The sequence below is a fragment of the Drosophila kikkawai genome, chromosome 2L, assembly GCF_030179895.1.
Source record: "Drosophila kikkawai strain 14028-0561.14 chromosome 2L, DkikHiC1v2, whole genome shotgun sequence".
Taxonomy (NCBI): Eukaryota; Metazoa; Arthropoda; class Insecta; order Diptera; family Drosophilidae; genus Drosophila; species Drosophila kikkawai.
In genome coordinates this window covers 23109724-23135600 of record NC_091728.1, presented here as the reverse complement: position 1 = coordinate 23135600, position 25877 = coordinate 23109724, and the positions used below count along the sequence as shown (strand labels likewise).

The window sequence follows — 25877 nt, the reverse complement described above, 5'->3', positions numbered from 1 at the left end:
TCCTGAATATTCATCTCGTAAAACAGTTATTCCGTAGGTTTGAAGGACTTGCATTGGTCTATATAAAATTATTAGAAGAATCTAAATAAATAGTTGAATATTTTAATTTAATTTTAAATGATTTTCTAAATTTTTAAGAATAAATGAATGAATTAGGGCACTCTTGTGTTTCTGATCCTAAGTATTCATCCTTACCACCTGACGGCGTATTCTTTGACACTCAAACAGTTTACGAGTCACCAGTCACGGCCCAGAAACATGATTAGGCCAATTAATTTAAAAGACAAACATTAAAGCATAAGATTGAGCGAAAGATTGAACAGAGAGTCAATGCAAAGCATAAACAAAGTGAGTTGTTTGTTCAAATAAATCTTGAAATATTCGTTACGCATTTTTAACGTGCTTAGACTTGGAAAATACACAAACGGCTGGCAATTGTGTTTGAGGCGCAATGCACAAATCAAGTGCTAAGCCCGGCTTAAAGCCGTCAGACGACAGTGGAATGGCTACCGTTTGATGGGGGATCCGGGGGGGCTATTAAACAACTCAATTTCAGCTTAACTGTAGATGATAGAACGCCCAAAATCGCCAGCTGTTGGCCTTAATTATTAATGCAAATTAACGGCTGTCAGTGTCTGAAGTTTATCGACTGTTGTGTTTGCTTGCGCTCGCCATGTTCGACGAGTGACCACCGGTCACTCACTAGTGCATGTTGGCCAAGTTCCAAGTGCCAGGTGTAGGTCATTGCGTTGGCGCTCTAATTGATGTTTTTATTACGCACATAATTACTATCTATTTGGCCCCTTCAAACGGAACTGAGTGCGCGGGAAGTTCCCCGAAACTCGTTTCTTTATGTGGGGCCATGTGACGTCAAAGACGGTGCTCCGAATCGGATACAAGAGAGTTTAAAAAAAGAATATAGGGGTTTGAAAATAAATGGCCTTGATGTTGGCTCCACAACGAGGGCCGGCATCAAATTATGAGGAGAAAACCTTTGCGCAAAGTTCAAGCTCCTGCTCCACATACCAGGATTTGTTCGGGTTTCAGGTTTCTTCAAGACTCTTTCAAGGTATTTAAAAGGGAAAAGCATCTTATTTGCTAATGTTTAGGGGTAAAATTCTTAAATATTAAGTAGTTTTGTTCTGCCAATTGCCTGAATTTAGTTTGTTATTGAATTTGATCTGGTGTGTCGCTCCAATTAATGTGAGCCTCCCCATAAGCTTCACAGCGATTTTGATCGTAGTTTAACGATTGTATTTTTTGTTATTTCAGTTCAACGCAAAAATATTTGCTTTGGGAGAAATATATTTTTTGCTGACGTTTGTGAACGATTAAATGAAATACGAAAATAGCAAAAACGTAGTTCATTCAGACCGCGATTGGACTGTTATTGAGTTTTCGCTGGTAAATTAATTTAAATTTGCACGCAGCCGAAATGACGTCTTGGGTTATTTGGTCGCAGCTAGTCGCACGTGATTTAACCAACGTGCACCGTGAATAACCCCGTAAAAGATGAAAAGACATCGTCGAGCTCCGGTTATTGGGGCTTTGGAATTTTCGGCGGAACTGCGAGCGGTTCAAGTGCGTTTGTTGGCCATAAACCTTTGTCGCTTCGCCTCACCTGGCCATCGCTTTCGTTGCCAAGCAGCTGTGCCTCAGACATTGGAATTTATTGGCTCACGAGAGAGATCCGTCGACAGGTGATCCGGAAAAGCAGGCAGCAGCCAAGTCAGGGGGTACACAGAACAAAACTAAAGCGAGTCTTGCTTATTTGATTTTATTTATGTATTATTTATTATATTATTATCTTTATTCTATCTTTATTAAAACCCCTATAAATAACAAATGTAATATAATGTAATAGTTGTAATAGATACATATATCAGCACTGACAATGCGTTTTTCTCTACCTGTATCTGCCGATGGCGTGATGAGATGGCACACCATGTTCAGACATCTTAATGAACCACCGGGACGCGCTAATCAGCGCCCAATTAACACCTGATGTATGCAGCGTTTGCGGATTGCGTATACGCCACCGAACCGCATTTGCCAGAGTTTGGCATGCAAAATCACTCTTCGCGGCAGATAAGATAAGCGAAAACGTGGCTAGCCAGCAGTAAGCACTTTGATCTGCTTTAATTAGCGCGGACGTGCCTCCGTCTCCATTCAATGATATCGAACGACCGGGGACAACAGAATCATTAAAGAATCAATTGTTCCTGACGCACGCGCCCGAAAAAGGCAAATGTTCCATCTGGTGATCATGAGCATCTAGAAGCCCCATCATCGGATCTACATACATACGTCACATGAGCCAACGTGACTGTGGTCAGTTCAAGAGAGAAAGATATCTATACTAGATGCTTTCCCCTTGGGCCTGGCAACAAGATCACAAAGATCTCTCAAAGACGAGTTATGAAATTGCTCAGCTTGGGAAAGTGGCTGCCCTCCTGACGAGGCTTACGTGTGACTTCCGAGGTATGCTTATTACCTCAGAGTGCGAAATTTGAAAAACCTCTAGAGCTGCCAAGGTGAATCTTGAAGCCAAGTTCGCCAATTGGAGCAGGTAATTGGGCCAGCATGTGATCAATGAGTGCTTTCCATCTGACTGGAAACAGCCATAGCTCGGCAAATAATCAACACTGGCCAGATAAGTTAATGTTCGCAAGAGATAACTCCAGCCAAGACATTATTTCGGCTGTTTCTCGTTAAGTTTATAAAAAAGTCACAGAGAAGCTTGTCTAATGGTAGTAATCTCTTGACTTTTTCGCTTTCATATTCGATTTAAACATATTAAACTATAGAATTTTTTTGAGTCATGACTGGTTGGTTCTTTATATTTATGTCCGGACCAACGAGATATGATTCAGCTTCGTGTACAAAAGTATTTCCCCTGAGATCAGATGTCCATTTATATATATAAAAGTCGGGCCAGGAATGCGTTAACTCCTCTCTACTACCCAGCGAGCCTCTTCTCGCATTTCTTTGTGTGTGTGTGAGAAACAAAAAAGCTGATGATCCGGAGTTTGCGATGCCTGCAGCTGAAAAAGCCACAAAAATGTGCGGGAAATGATATAATTTGCCTGATTGACATTGTTTAACCTTATTGCACATTTGCCTCCTCTGCCCAGCGCCTTGCATGGGCCATATAACGGCGCCGACTGGAATTAACTTGAATTTATTGAGCCGCGGTCGGGCAGGGAAACCGGTCCTGAGGAAGGGGCTCCCAAGTCGGGCATTACTCCGCTCCTTTCTCCCTTCTGTCCCTGGCCCATCGTACATTTCAGGCGCGACCAGACGGCGACTGTACAAAAGTGGCTGCGACTAAATATAAATTAACTCCTGTCACTCGTCGTCGTATTTGGCAACTGGATACTGGAATCAGGAAGGGGTAGGAACCAGGTAGCCAAAGCCTTTGAGTTTTGACAAATTTAAATAATTATCCCGCGCATAGAGCGTGTCATTGATCAATCGATAGTCGATTGGGCCCCTGGGTCCGGGTCCAGTCAAGTCCCTTCACTCGCTTGGGCAAAGCCAAAGGCCATAAATTCCCAGCAGACTGGCTAAAAATAAAACCAGGCTTAACCTTGAAGCATAACGGAAGAAGCCAAGCGAAGGCTGGTCCTGTCCCGTCCTGGGAGGAAGGGCTATCGGGGAGGAGGGCAGCCAATTAAGTTGGAGATAAAGAACCCCGGCGACCTAGGGTAACAGAATATTTATTGAAGCATCCTGTAGAGCCAACGGTTGGCCCAAGGACATCCACATCCACATCTACTTGCGGTTCTTTTCCACTCGCCGGCACGCAGGTATAAAAGCCCTTGGCCAAGGGCCACCACCGCAACAGTCTTCCAGCATCAGCAGTCGAAGTCGTAGCGAAGTCTTGGAGCATCACCGGAGCCCCAGAAGTCCTACCAGTCGCTGCCCCCACGCCAAGTCATGCGTCTCTTCCTGATCGGCCTGCTGGCCTTGGGCTCTGCCAGAGCCTTCTCCGTTGTCCGGACGCTTCCGCTGCCGCAGCCACATCCCCAGCTGGTGGCCTACGCGCCGGCCCGCGGTGAGTTCCCCGTGGTCAGTGGTCTGGCCCAGGGCTACGTTCGCTACTACGACGGTACAGGAGCGGAGCGGCTGCTGGCCTACAATTACCCGGAGCCCCTAAACGGAATCCGTGACCTGGCCACCTCAACCGCCAGTCTGATACGGTCCGGTCAGGAGCAGGAGAGCCAGCAAGTCGCCCTCTTCCGCGCCTGGTGCGAGCAACGTTACCAGGCAATGCGCCAGGAACTGGAGCGTCTAAAGGCCCAGGGACTGAAGCCCAGCGACAGCATGCTTGCCCAGTTTAAGCCCCTTGAGCAAATCGTCAAGTTCTCAGCCTTCGAAGCTGTTCCGGGACTGAGTCCCGAAGTCCAGCGAGCCCGCGACGAGCAGCTTCGCATCTGGAACGAGGCCAGACTGGAGGTGTTGCGCGCTGAACAGGCCCAGCAGCAGCTCGGACAGTTCCAGAAGCAGGACGTGCCATTAATCTATGGTCAGCAACAAGTTTTGGTGAAGACCTCGACGCCCCAGGTGGCCCAACCCATTGCGTCGCCCCAGACCCACTCCTACGGACAGTTTGGCCCCGGTCAGGACAATCTGCTGCTCAAGACGGCATCGCTCCCCGCTCCGCAGCCCGTGGAGGAGACTCCGGAGGTTAAACTGGCCCGCCAGGAACACCTCAAGCAGTTCAACGAGGCCCTTCTCCGGCAGCCTGCCCAGGAAGCCCCTATCGTGAAGAGTATCCCTGGTATTCAGCAGCCATTTGCGGCCGAGCCTCAGCCTCAGCCAATTATCCAGACCGCCACAACGATTACCCAGCCCCAGATATTTATCAAGACATCCGCCATCCAAGATCAGCAGGCTCCACAACCCATTGAGGAGACTCCGGAGGTGAAGCGGGCTCGTGAGGAGCACCTCAAGCAGTACAATGAGGCCTTGCTCCGTCAGCCGGCGGCGCCCGAGGAGCCCATTTTGAAGACGACACCTATTCAACCTGAGTCCATCACCTTGCGGGATCAGCAGCAGCCTCTTCAGCCCATTGAGGAGACGCCTGAAGTGAAGCGAGCCCGTGAGGAGCACCTTAAGCAATTCAACGAAGCCATCCTGCGACAACCCATTGACACACAGCAGCAGCCCTTGATTCCCATCGCACCCATTCCCCTCTTCGCTCCCCAGGCTCCTCAGATTGTGAAGAGCTCTATTGGCCAGCTCGAGGGTCCGCAGCCCATCCAGGACACCCCCGAGGTAAAGTTGGCTCGCGAGCAGCATCTGCTCCTCCTGAACCAGGCTAAGCTGAAGGCCGAAGACAAGGTGGCCGACATTGCGGACCTGATTCGCCTGGAAGAGCGTGAGCGGGACAGCGAGCGGCTGCAGGAGCTGGAGTTGCGTAGGCAGGAGGAAAAGGAGGCCGAGCTTGAGCGCCAGAGGGAGGCAGAGCGCATGCGCGAGGAAACCCGTCTGCTTGAGGCTGAGCGTCTTAAAATCGAGCTTGAGGATCGACAGCGACTGGAGAGCGAGCGCCAAGCCGAGCAGCAAGAGCTCAGCCAGCTAAAGGTGACCACCAGCTACGAGAAGGGAGCTCCAGAGTACCTGCGCAAAGCGGACCAGTTCAAGATCATCAATAACCTGGCTCAGGCGCAGCCCCAGCCTCAGTCTCAGCCCAACATTGTGACCCAGCAGCAGTCTGTGCAGAATGGCTTCTTCCTGCGCATCCAGACCAATCAACCAAGTGAAATCCAGACATCTCCGGCAGACCCCATCAGCAGCAGTCCTAATCCCTTCCTGGTGAAGTACACTCCTCAGCCGCAGCTACTGCAGCCCCTGCCCATTCCCATCCTCTCCAAGCTGAAGCAGGAAGCCAGCTACAGTACCAGCTCCACCAGCGAATTGGACAAGGCCACCAAGGAGCACTTCCGCGCCCATGAGATCGCCCTGGAGCAGCTGCGCCTGGCCAACCTGAAGAACCCCTGGACGGGCCCCGACTGCCAGCACTAAAGAGAAGACCTGCCAGTCTGCATCCGAATCCGAATCACTTGCATTGCCTTAGGTTAGCCCACACACACACACCCTGCACAGTTTCACCCATTCGCATAACACCACTCATACACATACTCGTACACCTGTATAGCTTAAGCGATTCACTCCGAATCCCGAAACCGATTCAAAATGCATTCAGTTGAGAAACAACACAAACGGAACGGAACGTGGTGTGCACGCAGGGCACCTCTGGGCGGGACCGAGGCGGGGATCGGGGTGGAACAAAGGAAATGGCTTTCTCGACTTTACAGTTATAGAACGCTGGGATGCTAATTCAAGTCGCCAGATTGTCGGTCGATCAGAATGCGCATAAAATGCTAAAATTGCGCCGCAATCTGGCACAGATGAAGATGTTATCTGATCCGCTCGAATCCGATTCTGATCGATTCAGTTCTTAGCACTTGACGCATAAATAACAAGTTGGTGTTATACCCTAAGGAGCATCCCAGCTAGGGGATACCCTACCCATCAATTTATTAATCTCTTGTGAATATAATTATCAATCGAATAAGTTTGAGACTTGGCAGAGGCACAGACCCATCTAAGATTAAACACTCTCTCAAAGGGCATGGCTTTATACTGATAATTGCGGGTAATATTTTGTATTTTCGTTTGGAAAGAGTAGCTTTATCTCAAAATAAGGCCCCGCCAGTGCCATCTAATCTGCATAACAAATTTGGTAACTCTAGCACAAATGGTGTCACACTTCTAGCTGTTTATACAAACTCCGCTATTGACCCTGATCAGGAATACGAATGCAGCATTTTTTTAGGCCCGTTACACAAATCTCCATAAATCCGATATATGTAGCCTTAGGCTTATGAAAATGCTCTACAAATTTATACGGAACGCAGTCCACTTAGCGCCCACAAGCGTCCTCACTGACCTATCGCAAATCGCAAATCGAACGGTCGCCCCGACCGTTAATCGGTGCTGGAATTGATGAAATTACCGTACTCCCTCGACGCGCCGATAAGATTTCGCTGTAGGTGCTGTCGGGGAGGGTTACGTGGCGTATGAGTAACGTGAGAGTGACTAATGTGGCGCCAGAGATGTTCTATTGGTACGAATATGGCCATATATAGAGCAGCATCCGGTATCTACTTCGCTGGTGGCAAAAACGCTTGATAAGACGGTTACAGAAGATCTGTCGTGTTTGAAGAATGCGTTGTCTGCAGGTTCCAAAGTTCGCTCTATGAATCACAGTTAGGGGGGGCGGAACACTTGCTAATTCTGCCACTGGAAAGCTCACATGATTATTGCCGGCGGGTCCAAAGTTTGAAGGGGAGTATGTTTCCTCCTACACAGAGAGAAAATATAAACAAAACGCTTTTTATTTTGAAGAGTATAAAATAGCAATATCAACGACAAAATAGTTAAAACATTTTGTTATAATATTATTGTCTTTTCTTTGCGATCTTAGCTTAGTTTGATTTTAAAAACTCAAAAGTAAACTTTCACTTTGATTCTTTTAACGGAATTTAACGGAATATATAAATAAGACATATTTATAAAAGTTAGATAAGAAAGTAATATCTAAAAGACTGTTTGGTTATGAAAAATTGAACAGATAATATCTATCCCTGATCTTTATCTCTGTGTATCGATGGCTTATCTGTTGCCAATCGATGTTATATCAATAAGTGACTGATGTTTGGCTGATGCAACTTTCGGCTTTGGCACGGCTAGACGGGTCCAAACAATGGGGTTACGCTCCGGTCGTTGATAAAGGCCGATTTGGCCTTGTTCCGCCACATTTGGGATGTGGGCCATTCCATGCCAAAGCAAAGTGCGCAGTTTCTTTCCGGCTATGTGCGAATTATGCGTGCATATTTATAGAAACCGCCAAAAGGCAAATCTGAGGCTTGTGTTTACATTATTTCAGCAGGCCCACAATGGAACAATATACGGGTAGTGACTGGCGAAAACACCTTTCGAATTGAATTCCCCGAAATAGGAAATATTTCAATAATTCTCTTAATTGAATACCGACCCGTGGTCAGATTCTTTCCATCATCTGAATAAATAAATACAAATTACATGGGATTCCTGCAAATTGTTTTAAATATTCAGATATGAATACCATGAGATGCATTCATTCTGGGAAATATAGAAATTTATTTATATTTGTTTTGGTTGGGAAGCTAAAATATTTCCAGATTGCTTAAAAATCTTTGAGTTTATTGCTTAAGTATGTGCAAATATGTATAATAATTTATGTATAAACTTACTCTAGATTGTTTATGATAAACCTTAATAAGGCGCCTGATAATACTTTGGATAGTTGGTATTATCTCCACAAAGACCTTCCTTCCGCAAACAAACCTAATTGATTACTTCCCCAATCAAAGTTTTTTTTTATCACTTTTTAGCAAGTTGACTTATATTATTTCGCCAGGAATCCCAATCATAATCGCAATCTCCAGCAGATTTGACAAACGAGTCGTAAATAAGTCATCCCGCCTCTTGGCCAGGGCCTACCTTGGCCATAAATGGAAATGTCTGTCCGGTAGTTCCCCCCATCAAGCCGTTAAGTGGCAGGCAAACAACGGCACTTTCTGTCGCCTAAATTTATTTTTCCTTGGAAGTACCGATAAGAACAGTAAAAAAAGCCCAGATAAATACAATGAAAACTGCAAAACAACAACAATACTGCTGATACAAATTTTCCGACAATTATTTGCCTTGATATTTATGCAGAATATTTGTTATTGTGGTCGCTCGCTGGTATTTTTAGCAAAGGCGACAAGTTATTTTTAACACTCCATGTTATTTTTGGAGCCATGCTAATGCGCCGCAGACGATAATGATAATGACGAAGTCACTGTCGAGTTGGGGCCATCACTCAGCCTGGCGGGCTGCCAACCCCAACTACTTGTGGCCCAAAGCGTTTGTTTAAAGCCATGTAAACAGCAATTAGTGATAAGTCCGAGATAAGGTCCACTTATCGACGAGAAAGTGGGTCTCCCTAGGGAGCAGACGGGCTCCCCTTGGCGAACCTTGAATTTGTTTTCGCCTCGGCACTACAAGTCATATTGAACGTAACTGATAAGACACACATATAGTAATTCGCCATATTTAATGATCAGTTTTTGTTTTTGCACCTGTTTTCTGTTGTTGGTTTAGTCACTTTCTCTGCCAGAAGTGTTCTTCCATATGCTGAAACAATTTGTTGTTTTCTCAGCATTTTTTTTCAGATTGTCGCAGCGACGATAAACATTTGCTTGTTGCCAGGCCATAACATTTGCGGACACATTAATGCCGAGTTATGAAAGCGAAAACGTGATATGATAGTCACATGTTGGCGATTATCACGTTTTGCGATAATTCCTTTTTGTGTCAATAGCAAACTCTGATATGGTTTCGGGTTAGGTTCTGGCTGTGATGTTGATTGGATAAATTTGGACAAGTAATATGTTCTGAGTACATTGGACTCGCTTGAGTGTGAACAATTTTGGTGACTGTACGATTTGGGAAGCCAAACAGCCCTGAATTCTTGAAATTTCTGAAACCCAGCAGATTGTTGCCTTTTATTAATGTAATGTTTAATTTAATATTAAGCATGGTGATTAGCTCAAAGTATTATAACTTTGGAAATTTGTACAGGAACTATAGAATAACAGAATTCATTAGGTTTTCTCTGTTATACAATATTTTGTTTACATATTTACTTAATCAATAAGAGGAAAGTTTTAAAACTTTAGTCTCTGTAACTGAAGATTTTTCATATTTTAATAAAAGTACATAGGAGTTTGGCTAGCAAGTTTGTTTGGTCAAAGAATATTTTAAAATGATTATTTCAGAGACTTTTTAACAAACAAAATAAATGGTAACCGGTCACCCATATCTAGGATGTAACCTTTAACTCACAGATTTAGAGTTCTAAGCTTGAAAACCATTCAACCAATTCTAAATTTCTTTGTTAAAATTCGAATCATAATGTGAATTTATGACCCTTTATTATTAAAATTAATTAACAAAACTTATGTAATTTATAGACATTTTTAAAAGTTATATTTTCCAGTCAACTTAAATCTGTAGAACTTAAAGTACATTTCAACAATCTACTGGATCCTAACATATCTAAATGCATTAACATAAGCAAACATATGATTCCTCTACCGGATATTCTAAAATAAATCGAAATATTCTTAGAAATATAATCTTATAAACCGATGTCTGGGAAAAAAGTTTCCCGCGAGTACGCAATTCTTGTTTACCGCCTGAAATATCTACACGATACATATACATATGTATGTTTAACCATATCTATAGAGCTACTGGGTCAATCCGTCAGACTCGTACAGCTATCGCCCCGCAACAAAAGAAATTACCCGAATTTATCGCCCTCGCAGAACTAAGACCATGTGATACTTCGGCATTGACGTCACAAAGACATTTTTGCTTTCGTCACCGTTTGTTTGGCAGCATTGATACGAACACATATTTATAGACACTGTGCTGCTGCTGTCCATTATCCAGGCTGTGGGCGTGGCAGGTGGGCGGCACGCGGCCCCTTGATCTTGGCAGCGTAAATTTTTGAATTGTTTGAATGTTTTTGTTTGTCGGATCGGCGATCAAGCGATAACTGCGATCGTTAAAAATCATTTTTTACGCCGCCATAAATTCGTATTTATACATCTCTGAGCTGCAGTGGCCATAAAGGATAAGCCGGGATTCGCCGATTCTGACAAGATAGCGGGACTCTCGCTTTTTGACTTACGTGAGAAAGTTTTACGACATTGACGCAATTGTCGCAGCTGCTCGGTGGGTGGTGGGTGCTGGGTGGTTGCAGTAACGGTACCGGCGACACGCTGGGCCCCGGATTGCGGCACGACTTGCGTAAGCAGGTGAAGATGGAGATGGAGGCGTAGGACATGTGGCCTCAAAGACCGCCAGGTATGCAAGGTGCAGTGCTTATCGAACCGAAACGTGCTCGAGCATGTCGTTGGACGGAACCGACGGGCGAACTTGCCCTCCAATCAGTCACTCGGTCGTTCGGTCAGAGATCCCCCGCCATTAATCTTATCGGTTTCACTCGCCTCGGCACGCGTTTAAGGGGAGTATGCTGAGTACACTGAAACATAAGGATGCCTAAAAGGGGAAATATTAATATTAAATATGTTGCGAAATTTTTAATTTACCAAAAATTAGTAGACTGATTAGTTCCGGAAAAAAAACAACTCTTCGATGTAAACAATCAAGGCCGACTTTTTACGTATTTTAAGTCCTGAGAAAACCATAAGCAGAATATAATCTATATTATATTTTCTTAGGTGTAAAAATAGTGCCCGAAAAGAGAGGAAACACAATGATGGGTTCTTGTGAAATTCAACGCCTTGGCGTTAATTCCTCTCTGCGTATAAAAGATATGGCCAGAGCCATATCGGTGAGAGCTCTCACGCGAAGAGCGCGCTATCAAAGTTGCTTTATGGCCGCGATAAATGGCAATTAAATATTGGAGTTCGACCGTACCTGTCTATTTCGCTCTCAATTATAATTGTGGCGCTAATTTCGCACGGACATGTTTGTGCAAATATTTAACCCGCCGCCGCTGGGGACGGGGGCTAATGGGGGTGTGGCGTATCGGCAAGTGCAATTGCGTTTTACGCCCGCTTTTATTTAACTGTTATAGGGCACTATGTTTGACTTTCCGATTAGTTTTGCCACCGAAAAGTGCGATATGCTCCTGCCGCAGCACGCAGATCATGTGAGGAACCAGAGCGAACCGGTTTGGGTGTGAAATAACCGTCTGGACACCTCAGTGGGTCACTTAATCCAAAGACTTGTTTCAAGCTAAGACCAAATTACTTGGAAATTATAATGTTTGCGGGCCAGGGCCAGGGCCAAAGCCAGTTGATAGCGTTTTCATTAAAAATCCCCCAGCCTAAGCAGACTTCTCGCTATTTGCTCGGCTACTTTCTCTGAAACCATAAAAGGCAATCTCATTTGCGGGGCACGTGCTTCGGGGAAAACGTAAATATTGAAGTCCCAGCAAACCCAATTACTCAAAATTGCTGGAACCGCGGGAGCCGTGGCTCCACAATCTTGGACCTCTTATCAGCTCGCCAAGCCCACACAAGATTGTGCGGAATCATGCTTAATATTCCTTCGCTGCGATTGTGCAATAGCCATCATAAAGTGTTTAGAGTGCCTGGCTAAAGTCTTTATTTGCATGCCGGCATCCCCCGGCAATTGTAAAATTTCCCCATTAAAAAAACCCGTTTTCAGCGGCAAAATTCATTCATAAGTTGACAAGCCCTGATTTCCCTTAGGGAAATCACACAACGATCAATTGATTGTGGAAAAGTTCAATGCTTCTGGGGGCAGTTATAGTAAACAAATATCGGAGTATTTGATATGATTTGTACTGGTAAAGTGCGGAAATTCTGGCCAGTTATCAGTGCTGGACTGGAGATTTCCACTGCTAAATGTCATGTATTTATATCCGAGGTCCCAGCTGCGTATCCCATGCGCAGTACGGTTCTCCGTCAGTCCCGACTGATAATTCTACGCCGCATAATCCGACGGACTGGAGCTCAGGGCAGAGATAAGCCGCTGAGCTCTTACGGGGAAATCCGAGCAGTTTAATGTTCGCCAGAATCGCAGCTTCAACGTAAATACACTTAATAATAATAATAATATTTTGTGTTTTCAATCTGAGCTGAAGCCAACATGATTGCCTCAGATTCGAGGCAAATACACGTTATAATTCGATTAATGGCGGCTTCTCAATAAAGAAATCTTTCAAGTCTGACACCTTATCTTCTGAAGAAGTGATCCCTATGGGCTATAGGGGCGGGACTTTTCACGTAGGGCCTGTAGCACGCGCTCATGCCAATCACATGAACGACAATTGAGCGGGTCGGCTGAGAGAACTCAACTTTGTCGCGCGGACCCAAAACTAGTTTGCCAGCAACAGGTTGTAAATTTATATGTATCTGTATCTGTGTCTGTACCCGGGGGTATTCCGAGCGGCATCTGACGTACGCTTCGCATTGAGAATTATGCTAATTTCCAGCTGGCCGGGGCTAGCACCGTTCAATATGAATCATATTTACCTTCGACGACATCGCCGCCGGAGGTGAATCTCTGAATCGCTGGAGTTTGCACTCGGCCCAGTCCAGTCCCAGTCTGCCTTCGGAATCTCGCCAAGTCACGCTCTTTGGCCAATTCCGTAAATGGGCAAATATGAAGCAGCGATCAGGGTGCAAAGCTTGGCGATCGCATTTGCATGTCGCCAAAAACAATAAACTTCCCCCTTCGCATTCGGATTCGGATTCGGATTCGGAGGCGAAAGCCAAGCGCATAAAGCCGACTTCAATTGTTCAGTCAACGGCCGCATGGCATGGCATTACTCAACGCGCCATGACTGGCCCGGATTGGATTGGATTGGAGTCGGCATTGGGTACACGGCGAGTTCTTTGGAATTCACGCTGGATGCGAGGTGGCGGGTAAAGTACAGACGATGATTAACGGGGTAACGCCTCTATAACATCTGTGCGAATAGCAGCTCCCCCGCTCTGGCCGCACATCCGATAATTAGCCCATATAAACGCTCTCAGACACATTTGTTCTAATCTGTTGGGACAATAGTTTGGGCGCTAATTAAGGGTGCATAATCGATAGGGACCTGAAAAGCCGCCTTAAACTGGCTTTGCCCATCTATTGTGCAACCCAAAGGCGCATCCAAAGCGTAATTTGTGTGATCAACTTTCGTGATCCATTTAATGCCAGATGGCAAGACAAACACATGATTTTACAACAATATATAATCATTTAATAATATTCATTATATATTCCTCTGTCATGTGAACGTTCTCAGCTCTTGATACGCAAGGTATTTATAGGATTTTAAATTTAAAGACTGGCCATTAGCTAAATGTCTTTTTGTTTGACTATGAAATGAAAAGTTGTATTTTAAAATTTGTATTTAACATTTTTACAATTTAAAATTTTTTAAATTATTTTCAATATATTTTTATTAAAATCATACAAAATAAAAAATGTATATTTATTTTATAATTATATTTATTTACACATTTTGAACAATTTACTTTTGGTAATTGATAAATGGATTCTTTTTTAATATTTTCATCCGGCTCGAAGGACCATAATATTTTCGTCCCGATTTTCTAAATTGAAGAAGACGATTTGTAGTTGCCTCGAATTGAACTTTCCTTTTCAATTTTTAAAACAATTTTCCTGAAATCCCCTTGATTATACAGGAACACAAAATTAAACTTTGTGAAATTTCCACGAACCATTTCATAATCACATAAATAATTTCTACTAAAATCGATAGCTAATTATTCTTTTCAATGTGGAAAGTTTGTTCGCTTCTTTTTCCCAAAAAAATCGTGTCCAGACATTTCGCCGAACTGACCTATGTCTTGACCATTAAAAGTTCCATGTTAATAGTCCTAATCAGTGGCAAGCTTTTTACCAGTGATTTTCCCACGGCACGACCAAGCCGCATGCTCCTCTCACCAGTTCGCAGAGCTATCTTTTGTCTCTTTTAGAGCGGTTCGTCCATTAAACTGACATTGTGCGATGTCTGGCGTTGATTAACATTCGTCTGGCCAACATAGTTAAGTCAATTGCCCTGATGGAGGACGTGTTCCGATATAATGTTGTCAGGATGGACGTGTATAGTAGTCTGGGACTACATGATTATTGAATTTGCATATTGGTTTCTTAATTCAATTAACTTTTAATTATTTTACACTTTAACTTTAGCATTGAGGCACGTCCTTAGAGCTAGTACATATATCTGTAGTTTCTATTTGTTTTAACTTTTATAGAGTTAGCACATACGCTCATCTAAAACTGGTTACGGCGATATCAAGTTTGGCAAGTTTGAGTCTGCACTTATTATTTAGGAAGTCCTAAAAATAAATACTATTTGTTTGTTCCATTGCAAATTATTAAGCGTTTATTTACTATTAATTGGCAGCGTAAAAGTTACAGACCGATTTTTATAACACCCATTTAGACGCCAGATAGTTCATTTCACCATGTGGGACAATTTTAACAACGATTTCTATTTTGCTCTGCATAAGCATGACCTATAATTTTAAGTACTTTTGCACTGATCAGTGATTGTGACAAATTAGATGGTAAGCTGAGGGAGTTCACACCTGTTATCGTCCCGCCAAGAAATTACCTAAAAAGTGAATAGAATTGCATGCAAAGATTGGGCACACGCTTGGATCTTATGAAACAGATCTCTGGGGTACTTATTAGTACCGAATTCAGACTCTTTTTTTTCCAGCTTTGCGGGTCCCAGGTTCCGAGAATTCCTCCTGATAAGCGACCCATATACATACATACATAATATATATGCAGGGCACGCTTGTCGGGGAAACCCGGAGCTTTGTTGTTTTGTTTTTGTGCCAGTTATGCAGAGATTGATGAGTCGGCTGCAGTTCCATATCCGAGGGATTTGCCCCAATTGACGTCAAAGAAGAATTGCTAAAAGAGCGATGGCTGCAATGGTTGGATAAATAACAAGACAGAGAAAGTTTGGTTTTTTTTCATACATTTTTATTTTGTAGTATTTTTTTGATGCAAAAAAATCTTTTAAATTTAATTTTTCAACTTAAAATTAAATAACAATTTTTTATGTTTTTTTTTTTTATTTTGTTTTTTTTTGTGACTTGGGAAAAGCTAACATAACGAAAACTTTAAATGCTACACGCAATTCCGGCGTACTTCGCTGCTCTCCTCTAAGGGGTAATTTACAATTTACGGCGTACAGAATAATTGTCATTATCAGCAAATTTGCGCGTCGCTTAAGGCGAACAAATTATACAAAGGCATATTGCGTATACGTAAGTGTGTGTGTCAGGCGGCAGCTGGTCACGCGCCCCTGTGTGTGTGCGATGCTGTATGCGGTGTTGGTGTTGGGTGTCTGTGTGCGACTTCCGCGGGTATCTCGACTGCAGGTTCCACAACCCGAAGGTTGCCTTTCAGTTTCGATTATCCGCCAAGGCGCTGCTCCTCCCTCTATGCGTACCGTTAGGCAGGGCACACACTATATATATCCTATACATATATGTATATACGGGGCGACCCCTCATCGTCGGTTTCCCGTCGGGAACTGTCCAAGACGTTCGGGTGCATCAACCCCAGCAACTGGTTTCTGGATACTGGTTGCTCCTCGTTGATTTTAAGCTGGTTTTAACCTCGGCTGGCCCACTGTGCTCGGGGCCTGTTCAATTGAAGGCGGCGGCGACGGCGGCGTCTACACGGCGGGCAGCTGGACAATGGGATGCTGGGGGGCGTCCCAGTGGGCCTCGCAGTAGTCGACCAGCTGGCTCTCGGCTTTGGTCAGCTGCTCCTCGTCGGCACAGTCGGCGGAGTCCCAGACCTTTTGGACCAGGCAGCACGACTCGATGGTCTCCTGACCGAGAATGCGGCTCAGCTTGGTGGCGTCGTCCACCTTGATGACATAGATGTCGTTCTCGTAGCAGAAGGCCTCCAGCAGCACCTCGTGCATGTGGGTGGCAGAGTCTCCGTCCTTGGGCACGGCCATCAGGCAGAAGAGCGAGCCCTCCGGCGACTTGGAGAGCACGTTGATAGCGGCGGACAGGCCCACGATTACGCGGGACTCGCTATGAGCCCGGCGCAGGGCGGCCTTCACGGTGCGTCCGATGGGGGCGCACTCCATGGCCAGATCGATGTCCAGCTCCAGTTCGAGCTCGCGGTCCAGTTGGTGCATGGTGCAGGTATCCTCGACGACCATTTTGTTGTTGTATTCCAGGGGATTTGTGTGGTTTGGTTTTTGATTAATTTTCGAGCTGTTAGCTTCGACTTGGCTTGACACTGTTACTGTGTTTATTGTTCTTGCTTGTATGTGGCTTTTTCGCACTTTTTTTGTGGCTGGCACTGATTTGCGTGGCTTGCGTTTGGCTTGCGATTAACTTTTGATTATGAAATTCTTTCCGCGCTTGGCGTTCCGCTTTAGTTCCGTCCGCGATCTTTCAATTTTGAGTGGCAATTTCACAATGAATGCCGCCAGCTGGCGAGCGAGCGCTTTTATAGCCGCGCTCTCCGCCGCCTCGGAATTCCACTGAATTTCATCAGAAACGCGGGAGCGCGGCTCCCCAGAGAGCTTTTTCCGTGGGGGCCTGCTCTTCGACGGCGCTCTTTTGCGCTGTGCTCAGCGAATTGGGTTTTTTTTTGCCACTCTTTTGAATATGTTTTTGCCCAAAAAGATTTCCGTTCATTTGGAGGCAATTAGCGGGTCTTGGGGTTTCTTTCCATGGGTTGCAACTGCAGTTCATTGGATTTTCGGCGCCTTTTAATCGAGGTCGTGCAACTCCACTGACTCTCCCACGCACACACACACAGACTCGTTAGTGTTAAATACAACATATATTATATCTGTGTTAAATTGAAAAAAAGTGTGAAAGTTCCTCCCTTAAGTTAAGAGTCAAATTATTATTATCTTTCGCTGGAAAAAACATGTGCAAACACGTTTTGTCCGAGGCGAGCCAAAATTTAATCATCGCATTTCGCACAAAATGTTACGCATCTGACAATAAATTTTACTTGAACGGTTTTCCTTAATTTTCCGCTAAGAGCTTTTCGTGGGAATCTAGTGAATGGACCAATTAACCCTCTTAAATCCAAGGTGATACAAATAGCCATCTCTGCGGATTTCCTTTTTAAAGGAAAAATTATTATTTAATCGAAAGTGAATATTGATTTTTTGACCCTAAACAAATAATATCCCGGCTTATCAGCTAAACTTAAAATAATCTTTAAAGCAAATCGATTTTGATTTAATATTCTATTTCCCATAAGGGGTTAAGATTGGCATGCTGCCAGCAGGTGATCAACAGGTCCTGACTAGGCGAGTAATTCACAGTTGTCTGACCAACGCGGCGTATACTTGATGGCCGGACTGAGGGGCGTATGATTAACGAACGACCTTACTTAACGAAATCGAAATGGATTCACCGTAATTTTATTTCTGTACTGTGCCTCTTCCGATTTATTTTTTTTTCTTGGGATTTTACCCAGACTCTTGGACAAACAGAATCGAACTCCCAGTGCCCCCGAACACAACGGCGGCTGCTGCTAATCAATTTATCGCGTTGCTCCATTATTATTATTTTTATTCCCCGCCGTTTACGCCAGCACGTGTGATCGTGTCGATATCGGGAGCTGCGATTTCTTGCCGAATTTTATCAATTGAACCTCGCTGAGCCAACTACGCCATTTGGCGAGGTTTCCCTTGAATTTCCCCACATCATAATGCATTTACAGTGATTAATTACTTTCGATATCGATTTTATTTTGATGCGCCAAGCATAATTTGGCGAATTTGGGTTCTCTGCATTGTGTCGGACCACCTGAGTTATAAATAGCACCTGCCCAAAGACACGTACTCGAAACGATATGAGTGATACTCGTAGTTTACGCTTTGTGGGTTGAACAAACTGCTGAACAAGCAGGAGGAATGAAAACAATAACATTTCGGGGAGGGTAGCTCCATGTTTTAGTAGAACCTTAAGTTTTATTTAACAAATTAAGTTTGGTATACAATAATAAAATTAATATAGTTTGGAAAACGGCGTAAAAGTCCTTATGATCTAATAAATGGGCAAAGAAAAAATTGTTAGAAGAGTATATAGAATTAAAAATCTAAAATACAATTAACTCGGCTCCAGATCCAGATGTTTTCATAATTAAAAACCTAAATTAAGTGGTGCAACTCACAAATGTAGCAGCTGTACTTGCAAAACCCAAAATTCGCCCCATTTGTTCCCACTGAAATTGAATTTCACACAACATTGCAAATATTCTGCAAAGGTTTAACGAACTTCCTGAAAGGGGAGAACAACAAGTGTTGAAATTCAAATTGGTAAAATAAAAAATAATAATAATAAGTTGAAAAACAGCAAAAATATGAAATCAATGAACTTCCCTCAGAGCCAAAACTGTTGAGTATGAAAAATCCCATTTGACATATGTAAACAGATTTAAATAAATTTTACTACCCATCCAGCTCCCCTCCAATTACTGACCTATACGGGCCCCGAAAACATAAACAATTGTCGTAAACAATTGGATCAGAGGGTGAGGGCGAGGGGCAGGAGTGCAGCAGAAGTGGAAACTGTCGACTCAGACCACAATTTGCGCGCCAAATTCGCCTCGAAAGTGGCCAATGAACCTGCTCTAAGCATTCCCCCAGGGGGAGAACATCCCAAATGGGGGTTTTCAAGCCAGATTGGGCATAGCACATTCTTCGGAAAGGTCAGGTTGATAGTTGTTGTTGATAGTGAGTTTTGATATATTGTAAATCATTTACAAGAACATACATAAGTAAGACAATAAAATATGATCAGGAATATTCATTTCACAATAAACTGAAATCCCTGTACGACGGCTTCTCAAGAGTTTATAGAGTGTAATGCCCCGATTTCCTGCAATTATATCAAACGTGAGAATATGCATATTTCGTTTAGGTCAATCCAGACGTCACAATCGCATACATATTATAAAAAATTTCTGATATTTTTAGCCTTTTTCGATGTACAGGCTGGCTGCACTATCCCCTTACCATGCCACCCTGTTATATGTGCAACATGCCCTCGGCACATGGTCTGGTGCAAGTGGAAATGCAAGTGGGATATTGGTGATCAGTGCGTGAATATGGATAAAAGCGGATGCCCATCTGCTGAGTCACGATAGCTTAGCACTAAAATGGCCCGATCCAAGAGTCAAGAGCCGAAGTGAGTCAAAGCCCAAAGAGAGTGCGAACTGGTTTCAAGAGTTTCCCCGAAAAAGCGTTTGCATTGAGACGCACTCGGCATTCAAAGCCGGTCCAAAGTCCACACCTGTCCTACCTGCACTTGGTCACCAACTGTCGCCAGTTGCCGGCAAGAGCATACATTTGTAAATGCATATGTACATAAATATATATTCATACAGCCGTGGTCAAAAATAAAACCACGAAACAGGCAAATGGGAAATATGTGGTGTTTTACAGAAGAAAGCCATTTAATGCTTTTACAGATTATATAGAATTAAAGTAACTATACTTTTACTTAGTAAAATTACTTAGTAAAAGGATATTATTTTAAGAGGACTCTATTTTTTCTATAGATAAAAATTATATATATTTAATGTTTACTTAGTAAAAGGATATTATTTTAAGAGGACTCTATTTTTTCTATATTTAAAAAAAATTAAAAATTATATATATTTAATGTTCATCTTAAGATCTTAATAAATGAGAGGTTAATTGTACTTAAAAAATTTAAAATCTACATTTTTCAGTACTATTTGTTCAAACATATATCACGTGCATCAAGCATCAGCCGAACCGGCTTTTTTGGTGGCAGCCATGCGATGCAGCTATGCTGGGGGATTTCCCCTTTGTTGCTGCTGACTCTGGGAAAAACCCTGATATCCACAATGATTCTCCGCCAGAAAGCCCCAGTTTAGCAAGGCTGTGATTTTTCGATCTCTGGTATTTTTTCCCCACTCCACTTCCACCGTGGGATTTGAGCTGGGAAGTACCTCCCCAGCACATTAAGCATTATCTTGCCTCAATGAGTTTGTGAAATGTTTGCCATTGACTTTCGTCGCCTGGCGAAATGTTTCGGCTGCCTTATTTGGTAATAGGTACACATAATTGCAGTGCAGAATAAGCGCTTAAATATGAAACCGGTTTTTGAGAATCTTGTGAAATAAAAGGGAGTCCCAAACATGTGTGGAAATAAGAAATTGAGGAAAGAGAAAAAATAAATATGTTAGGTATATTGTTCGAGGTTGTATATTTAAAGACACAATGTTTATATTTAAAAAGTAATTTTGAGTTGCTTTATATTAAATGTGCTTAAGTTTAAATAATTGTTTGAATAAATAGAAGATGTTCATTTAATTAAATTAAATTAGTTAAGTAATTAATAAAGTATCGGTATGCCAGAGAGCAACCTGGGGGTACACTGGTTTTAATTTCGTAAATTTCTGAAATACCTTAAGGACCATTAAAACTATTAAAAAGTAGCCAAGTATTTTATATTTTTTATTTATTTTTAATGTAATTAATATGTAAATACCGCTTATAAGCATTATAATGTTCATGGATTAAGTATTTATTTTATTTAATTTATCTTTTGTTTGTTTTAAATTCATTTGGATTTCTCGGTTGTTCCCCTTGCAAGCCCATTTAAAATTCCCAACTGTCATTACAGTTCTGTGGCGAGTTATGACAACCCTGACATCGAAGCTTTCGCTTGCTCTCCCGCTCTGAAAGCCTCGCTGCAAACTTGTTCTCCAACAAATAAGCCGGTGGAGCTTTTTCGGCTGTAAACAAAAACACAAGCAGCTGTTCCCGTTAGCAATTTAGTGTTGGCAAGCTTGACAATATTAAACTAGAACAGATAATTTTTGTAATTCCACCCAACAATTACTTGACACAAGTTAGACGACAAAGTCAATACAAATAAGTGGATGACATTTTGATGTGAACGTTGGATTGGTTCCATTATCTCCGTTACACAACTCAACGGCAGGAAGAACCACCACGACGAAAGACCAAAAGCTCTCCTCGGTGCTCTTGAAAGTCCCCATCAAAGTCAAAGAAGTCAGCCAAAAAAAAAGAAACAAAATAAAGAACGATGCGAAGTGGCACAAAAGCGATGAAAAAACAGTCTTTGTAAGCCGCAGCCGCCGCCGCACAAAAGCCAAATGAAGTTGGACGAACTAATTGCCCGAAATGGGTAGTCTTGGGAAAAACACGACGACGTGAGCGAGATATAAGCAGCGTACCAAACCGGACCGAGCGTTCAGTTCTCAGCCGTTCGACGGAAGCATCGCATCTGTTCGGATCGGATCAGTCGCAGTTTTTGCCTTATATCGCACATAGCGACTTCCACATCGCAAATAGAACGCGAAAAGTCCCGGCTGAGCGTTAATTTTTGCATACAATGGAGTACCTGAGCTACGTCTATGAGAAAATTTTCGGGGGACAGGCCGGCGATGATGACACGCAAGGGGCTTTCCACACGTGAGTTCCCAGTTCGAACTGGGGAAAGTTCTTCATTCTAGCCTGAGCTTTTTCATATTATTTCCGGGTTTCCCCATCTTTTCAGACCTCGCAAAGTAATCTGTTTTGGCAATGTTCTTCTGGACCGGCTAGTCAAGCTGGAGGATCCGGAGCTCCTCGAGCGTTATGGCCTCGAGCTGGGATCCAAGGGCGAGCTGGATATGGAAAAACTCAACCAGTTGGCCACAGAGGCTTCTGAGAGGTGAGTTTCTAATAAGTCGTTATTGTTACCTACTCCAGAAGTGCGCAGTTAAATTCTATGTTTACTTGGATTTAAATTAGAAAATGTTACGTCATTATATTTTTGATAATACAATTTTAATCCCTTCCAGCTCTCAATGTCTCACGAATCCTGGTGGCTCGGCCCTCAACACAGCCCGCATCCTCAAGCAGCTGGGCACGGATGCCCTTTTCTTTGGCGCCGTGGGCTCTGACAAGCGCGCCGAGGAGCTGCGACAGATCTTCCGGGAGCGGGGCATCGAGGCGCGACTGCAGACCGTGGAGGAGGCGCACACCGGTCAGTGCGTCTGCCTGATGTACAAGGATAACCCCACGCTCTATGCCAACATCGGTGCCTCGGCCCAGTTCCAGGTGCAGACGCTGAGCCATGCCGTCAGCCATGAGGGCCAGAGCTTTCTGCGACCCGTGGAGCGCAAGCAGATCCTGTACGTGGAGGGCTTCTTCGTGCCCCAGAGGAGCGAGGTGTGCGACTATATAGTGCAGCACTTAGTAAGGGAGCGTCGGCGACTGGCCCTGAATCTCAGTGCGCCCTATATAGTGCGCGAGAATGCCCAGACTATGCTGAAGCTAGCCCGCTTGGCCTTCTTTGTCTTTGGCAACCGACAGGAATTCGAGGCCTTGGCAAAGGCTGCCGGAGGATTTGGAAATGTGGACGAGCTGGCCAAGCACCTACTGCAAGCCAGTGGCCCCAAGGTCATCTTTGTGACGAACGGCAGTGCTGGTGTCCAGGTGATCACCAACTATGTGGAGGAGCTGGCTCCTGCGGGTCCCATCACTTTCGAGGACTATCGGGCACAGCGGGTGGAGGAGCTGGTGGACGCGACTGGGGCCGGAGATGCCTTTGTTGCCGGATTCCTGCACGCCTGGCTGGAGAAGCGTTCGCTGGGCGAAAGTATTCGCATGGCTTCCAATGTGGCTGCCAAGGTCGTCACCCAGGTGGGATGCAATCTGCCGTAGACCGGCGGAATCTGCCTAAATCTCAGAGAGCGCACAATCAAGCACCAAAGTAGACTTTTAGTACGTAATTATTCGCTTAATCTCCTTACTTAGGATAACACTCATCCAGGTTTTCACTCAAGCAATGAACTTAGTCTGTAAGTTGACTAAATAAAAGTGATTTATTTTGCGACCAAACAAAGATAAGAGACGCGGTTTTGCATAGTGCATTATTTAACTTATATAAGGGTGATGTATACAGCTATTTTACTAGAGAAAATAGCATGTGGTAATGATTCACAAAGGCATACTTGTTTCATATTCCTAGCTCCTCCTGTTCTCAAAGTGACTTCGATATGATTCAATAATTGAAATAGAGAAAGGGAACAAAAAATAAAGCCTCCCCATTCGATGCATCTGGAAATGGTTTGAATATAATGAGTGCTCCGACCTTGGGGAAAGCTCTGAGATAAAAAAACACACATTAATTTAGAACTATTTAGTCCATGTGCCCACATCTTATCAAGTCATGCTATGAAATCACCGGAACACTGCTTTCTGCGTTTAAATATAGATTCGAGAGAAACGACTGAGGTAGGTCAGATTTTATGTATTTATATGGACCATCCAACATGATTTATTTCTGAACAAGTTCTAGGAAAGATGAATTTAATGATTTAGTTGCTAATACCAAGTATTAAATTATATATATAACAAAAATACTTTTCAGTATCCACTGTATCTTCGAGCTACTTCAGATTATTTTTGCGTCTCTCGGATAAATGAAAGCTATATATGTATACACAGCGGTGCTTATTGTTCGACCTCGATTGCCTTATTAATGCGCTTGGATTATTCACTCGATCGCCGGAGTTCCCAGGGGCTTCCACCGATGTGTGAGTCGCCATGCGATGCCTTTATCATTAGCTAAATCCCTCAGAGATCCCCGAAAAGTTATCTTTTGTGATGGCAAACATTCTTTCGGATGTTTTATTATCCGCAAACAAACGATACTCATTTTCATAGGCCGGCTTAGTCATCTGTGCATCTTGTGGGTACAGTGGGCGCCCACACAAGGCAGTCAGTCAGTCAATAATATAACTTGGTTCCGCTTTTGTGCTGGTCGTGGGGGTGGACTCAAACACACTTGTTTGCGAATCGTTAACAAAAACTAAGCCGCATTAGGCGGCATGCTTGTGTAACCAGGGCCAAGACCAAGTGCCCGAACAGCTGATGCCACAGTAACTCTTGGGGATGCTGTAAAGAAGTCCACATCCACACTTTAAAGGCCAATCCCGGGCATAGCTTAGTGAGCTGCCTAATTGGCAAAAAGCTGCTTAAGCTGGCTAAGTGAGGCCCAGAAAATGGCAGTGAGAATGTGGCAAAGTCAATATTGACGCGCCCACCCAATCGAGTGTATCGAGAGGGGCTTAAATCACGGCCCCTAAAACTTGCTGCCCTGTTAATTACTCGATATTAATTTTATACCGGCTGCCAGGGATACGCCGTAGAACCATTTCCCGCCCCTCTGATTGCTTTTCCTCCTGTGGCTGCGGCTATGCCAATGCCAGTCCTGTGTCGGGTCCGTAATTAATGTCATCGTGTGGTTTATGGGGTTAACAGGCACTTCGCCCGGGCCCTATACCTTTGATGTGTCTGCCTTCCTTTGTGTGCAATGGACCGCATCCAGACTAACCCAAGGCTCGACTAAGATCCTCACCAGCATGTGATAATTAAATGTCCTCATTTGCCCTGTTTAGCATTTTAATTTATAATAAATTGTACTTCGAAAATTGCTACTGCCTGGGTAATCACCGAGAGTGAGAGCACTGAGAGAAACCGACGACATCTTTATAACAATTAAAGAACTTACACGAACCAAAACAATGTAGAATATTTCCTAACTTCTCCTCATATTTTTTACCAGTGTAGTTATTGTTGCTTTGTGGGGGAATGCACAAAAGGTTTGCCCCTTTTGATTTATGTGCAACGCTGCGTATGAGCAACCAAATGGGGCAGCTGTAACTGACATTGCATATTTGCACGCCCCTCGCCACCCTCTCCTTCTCTAACAGTCCGAGCATGTTTGCACAAAATATTGCGCATACGCCGCCAGGACCGAACCTTCTTTGCCTTTCGGCTTTGTCCTTTTGCCTTTTTGCGGCATAACGCGCGGTTAAGTGGCCATAATGTGTGCCTTTATGGGCTTGGCATTGGCATTGGCATTGGACTCCTTTCTGGCCGGGTGGCCTGTCCTGGCCCATTTTAATTCCTTCGCCATATTTGCTGAGCCAGCATTGTTGCTGAATTATGTTATGTTGCCAGTCGGTCGCTTGTTGATTTTTTTTTTTTTTTTTTTTGTCTGAACTGGACTCGGTTCCTGCTGCTGCCTGGATGTCATGGTCTTCGTGGACTACGCGTTTGCATGATAAGCGGCCAGGGCAAAATATTTGGCTCCGGCATGTTTGCCCAGTTGTTTGCGGATAATCCGGTTTTATTGTTTAATAAGTCATGCCAGCCATCGCTCCAGACTGTCCAACCTGTCCCCAGCTTGCCCCTTCCC

General features: G+C 43.9%; 3 protein-coding genes across 3 annotated transcripts; 2 read left to right on the top strand and 1 right to left on the bottom strand.

The window, feature by feature from the left end:
• The first annotated feature begins 3846 nt into the window (after window positions 1-3846).
• On the top strand, window positions 3847-6192 carry LOC108081315 (trichohyalin). Its single transcript, XM_070287849.1, has one exon. It carries the CDS (start codon window positions 3940-3942, stop codon window positions 6028-6030), a length of 2091 nt encoding a protein of 696 aa, XP_070143950.1. The 5' UTR covers window positions 3847-3939; the 3' UTR covers window positions 6031-6192.
• Window positions 6193-15596: 9404 nt separating this feature from the next.
• Gadd45 (Growth arrest and DNA damage-inducible 45) lies at window positions 15597-17074 on the bottom strand. Its single transcript, XM_017176386.3, has one exon. The coding sequence runs from the start codon at window positions 16817-16819 to the stop codon at window positions 16319-16321; it is 501 nt and encodes a 166-aa protein (XP_017031875.1). The 5' UTR covers window positions 16820-17074; the 3' UTR covers window positions 15597-16318.
• A 4373-nt stretch (window positions 17075-21447) lies between these two features.
• Adk3 (Adenosine kinase 3) lies at window positions 21448-23515 on the top strand. The gene is made up of 3 exons (XM_017176495.3): window positions 21448-22099; window positions 22185-22340; window positions 22471-23515. The coding sequence occupies exons 1-3, from the start codon at window positions 22020-22022 to the stop codon at window positions 23333-23335; spliced, it is 1101 nt and encodes a 366-aa protein (XP_017031984.1). The 5' UTR covers window positions 21448-22019; the 3' UTR covers window positions 23336-23515.
• The last annotated feature ends 2362 nt before the right edge of the window (window positions 23516-25877 follow it).

What these genes read in the sequence shown, in the direction of transcription:
- LOC108081315 (XM_070287849.1), top strand. Translation starts at nt 3,940, where the DNA reads ATGCGTCTCTTCCTGATCGGCCTGCTGGCCTTGGGCTCTGCCAGAGCC.
- Gadd45 (XM_017176386.3), bottom strand. Translation starts at nt 16,819, where the DNA reads ATGGTCGTCGAGGATACCTGCACCATGCACCAACTGGACCGCGAGCTC.
- Adk3 (XM_017176495.3), top strand. Translation starts at nt 22,020, where the DNA reads ATGGAGTACCTGAGCTACGTCTATGAGAAAATTTTCGGGGGACAGGCC. An exon ending in ACGCAAGGGGCTTTCCACAC is followed by an intron (nt 22,100 to 22,184) that starts GTGAGTTCCCAG and finishes CCATCTTTTCAG; the next exon opens with ACCTCGCAAAGTAATCTGTT. An exon ending in GCCACAGAGGCTTCTGAGAG is followed by an intron (nt 22,341 to 22,470) that starts GTGAGTTTCTAA and finishes AATCCCTTCCAG; the next exon opens with CTCTCAATGTCTCACGAATC.